This window comes from Propithecus coquereli, unplaced genomic scaffold (genome assembly GCF_000956105.1).
Source record: "Propithecus coquereli isolate 6110/MARCELLA unplaced genomic scaffold, Pcoq_1.0 Scaffold117, whole genome shotgun sequence".
NCBI classification, from domain to species: Eukaryota; Metazoa; Chordata; class Mammalia; order Primates; family Indriidae; genus Propithecus; species Propithecus coquereli.
Window position 1 is genome coordinate 1407249 of NW_012135747.1, and position 3472 is coordinate 1410720.

General features: G+C 35.1%; 1 protein-coding gene across 1 annotated transcript in view; it reads right to left on the reverse strand.

Annotated features, from left to right (window-relative positions):
* VPS26A (vacuolar protein sorting 26 homolog A (S. pombe)) overlaps nt 1–3472 on the reverse strand; it is a 45492-nt gene that overhangs the window by 33340 nt on the left and 8680 nt on the right. The window contains exon 2 of the mRNA XM_012658934.1: nt 794–943. Within this exon, the coding sequence (XP_012514388.1) occupies nt 794–943 (150 nt within the window). The remainder of the gene's footprint in view (nt 1–793; nt 944–3472) is intronic.

Here is a 3472-nt window from a genome sequence, read left to right on the forward strand (position 1 = left end):
GATATACTGAAAGCCATCTAAAAAACAGAAACTACTTAAATATCCAACAATAGGGAAAAGGTATGCTTAATATACTACATATACACAATCATTAATTAATGTAGAGAGATTAGGAGGAAACATACCCAAATATTAACAGTGAATTATTTCCATATGATAAGACTATACATATTTTACTTCCCAAACTGTCTACCACATGTATATATTACTTTAAAAAGGGAGAAAAATCCTAATATTTTATATTTTAAAAATTACTTTAAATGTTTTGTGGATTGCTTTTGTCTCTGATATTACCATTCCTCAGTATCACAGCCTGGTGAGTATTGATCATAGCCCCTAAAATATAAAGATAATCTTATACATCACTAGATAAGGAAAAGGGGAAAAAAGTGAAACCTTATAGAAGGCATCATAAATGTATCTGTCCATGCATAGACACATTCCAAAAGTACTTAGGTCCTCTACAGAGTAACAAGAAATGAGATCAACAGACAGGAGAAATAAACTTTGGGTGGATCCACAGCCCCACTCTAAAGAAACTTAGAAGCTAGACAGATGTACATAGTCACAAACAGAACATTTTGCATGAAATTTAGAGACTCTACCCCTGAAAGCCATCCTGGGTAAGAATCTTTCCTGTAAACATTCTAATCAATCAAGGATTTTAGCTGACCTTCAGAAAAAAAATTTCCATCTCTAATAAAATCATTCGAATTTAGAAAAAGCACAGACCATTTTGATGACTAATTCTAATATCCTACAACTAGGTAATTTTGCCAAGCAAAAGATTTACCTTCCCTGAAACAGATTCTCCATCGTAGAAGAGATAGTGTTTTTCTACTTTGCCATCTTCCGTTTTCATTTCTGCCATTTTCCTGGTTTCTCCATCATTAAGGACAATATCGATCTCACAAATCGGACCAAAAAAGCCTCCAAGAAAACTCTGAAATAAAATGAAAATGCTCATAATTATGTTTAGTTACTACATTTTGCAATCCAAATTTAATTACCTATAACCTATCATTAGACTGCAAATCTGTGAGTTCACAAGGAAATGGTAAGAACTTATATCAAATGCTACATCAAAACTGAACAAATTTTTTTTTTTTTTTTGAGACAGAGACTCACTGTGTTGCCCAGGCTAGAGTGCCGTGGCGTCATCCTAGCTCACAGCAACCTCAAACTCCTGGGCTCAAGTGATCCTCCTGCCTCAGCCTCCCAAGTAGCTGGGACTACAGGCATGCGCCACCATGCCCGGCTAATTTTTTCTATATATTTTTAGTTGTCCGATTAATTTCTTTCTATTTTTAGTAGAGACGGGGTCTCGCGCTTGCTCAGGCTGGTTTCCAACTCCTGAGCTCAAACAATCCGCCCGCCTCGGCCTCCCAGAGAGCTAAGATTACAGGCGTGAGCCACCGCGCCCAGCCAAAACTGAACAAATTGAGTACAGCAATATGTATATAGTTAACAATACTGTACTGTACACTTAAAAATCTGTTAAGAGGGTGGATTTCATGTAATGTGTTTTTTACCACAAAAAAAGACAAAACCCTAAATAAATTTAAGCATGCTATAATTTCAATCATTTACATTGGTAACCACTGTAAATAATGAAATACTAACATATATCAGAAATCTAAGAAGTTAATTCTTAACATCTGGACTCGAAAAGTTACCTTTAGTTATACTTGTATCAGGTGCTTTCATTATAGTAGAACTGATACAATTCAAATTACTCATACAAGCCCAAATGAATTATTACAATGTACTACTTATTATAAAATCTACTGCCATATTAGGTCTGAACAGGGTATGTTACACTGTGTAAGCCCTTGGAGTAAAATTGGCTCTAATGGAGGAAACTTATAAAATTTCTGTTAATTTTTCCAAAAAAAATACAAACTTTGTTCTATAAATCCTAAATATGACAAAAATAAGGGACAAAGATCAATTGCTTATCAATACTAAAACACATTAGTTGGTAATAATGCAGCATTCATTAGCAATTTTGATATTGGATATAGTTATGGATTATTTTTGCCACCAATGACAGTCTTCTAGTCTTTCTAAATTGACACAGAGAACAATTTCCTATTATGTCATCCCACATCCCTTCTTACTTTGCTCTACACAACAGCGAGAGGAATCTTTTAAAAACATAAATCTGATTATCGCTCCTTGCTTAAAAATGTTTCAATGGGCTAGTGAGTGTGTAAACTGTAACAGCAACTATAGAAAATAGTTGGGCATTATCTAGTAAAGCTGAAGATGTACATATCCCATAACCTAGCAATTCCACCCCTCGGTATATATCCGAGACATAAACTCATACATACTTACATGAACCAGGAGACAACTATAAGAATGTTCATAACAGCACTGTTCATAAAAGCCTCAAACAATCCAAATATCAATCAACAAGAGAATGGATACATAAATTTTAGCATATATTCATACCATGGGAATACCAAACAGCAACAGAATTAAAGAGATACAACTACACACAAGGATGAATTTCATAATGTCCAGTGAAGGAGGCCAGACACAAAAGGAATATGATTCTACATATACAGTAAGTCAAAAACATGTGATGTATATTATAGTATTAGAAGTCAGGAAATGGTTGAAAGAAAGCACAAAGGGAGCTTCTGGGGTGGTATTAATAGTAATGTTCTGTTTTTTCTAGCTGAGCACTTAATACTCAGGTATGCTTACTTTGTGAAAATTCATCAAGCTATACACTTGTGTATTTTTTTATAGTTTACTTCAATTGTTACTTTAAACACACACACATAACGTATTCCCTGATGTGGCCTACATATACTTGGCCCTATCCATCTTTCCAGCCACTCAGCCTCAGATGACCGGAGTTCTTTCTGCAACAGCGCATCACATTTGCCAGTGTTCTTCTTGTCCTAGAGCCAAGCAAAGTATCCTAACTAATCCACCCTTAGAGTTTCAGTTTGACTCATCTCCTTTAAGAGGCCTTGACTTCCTAATCAAAACTGGACTCTCCAAACTTAGGTCTCACAAGGCTTATTTATAGTATGTGACTCTCCTAGTGAACTGTAAACTCCATGAGGACAGATACCTTATCCTTTGCTCATCTAAGGCAGTGTGTGGCATTTAGTAGAAGGCATTCAAATACTTGCTGAATGTTAAATGAATTTTGAATAAACATACCATCCTAATAATAAATGAATACACAAGTGAAATTAGCTGAATTCTGGAATAAATGGTAAGATTAGCCTTTTCCCAGCAAATTAGCGTTGATGTAGTAGCAAAGTAGAGCACGGAACTTGTGTTAAATCTCAGTTCTGTCCTCAGGTGTCAAGGTAACAGCAAGCAAGCTAACGACCTCTTAAAGCTATGTAGGGCACAAAGTGATACTATGATCAAATGAGATAGAGTTTTCCTAAATCCTTTATTAACAAAAGGGACTATAATTTTAAGAAACCAAATAAAAGAACTG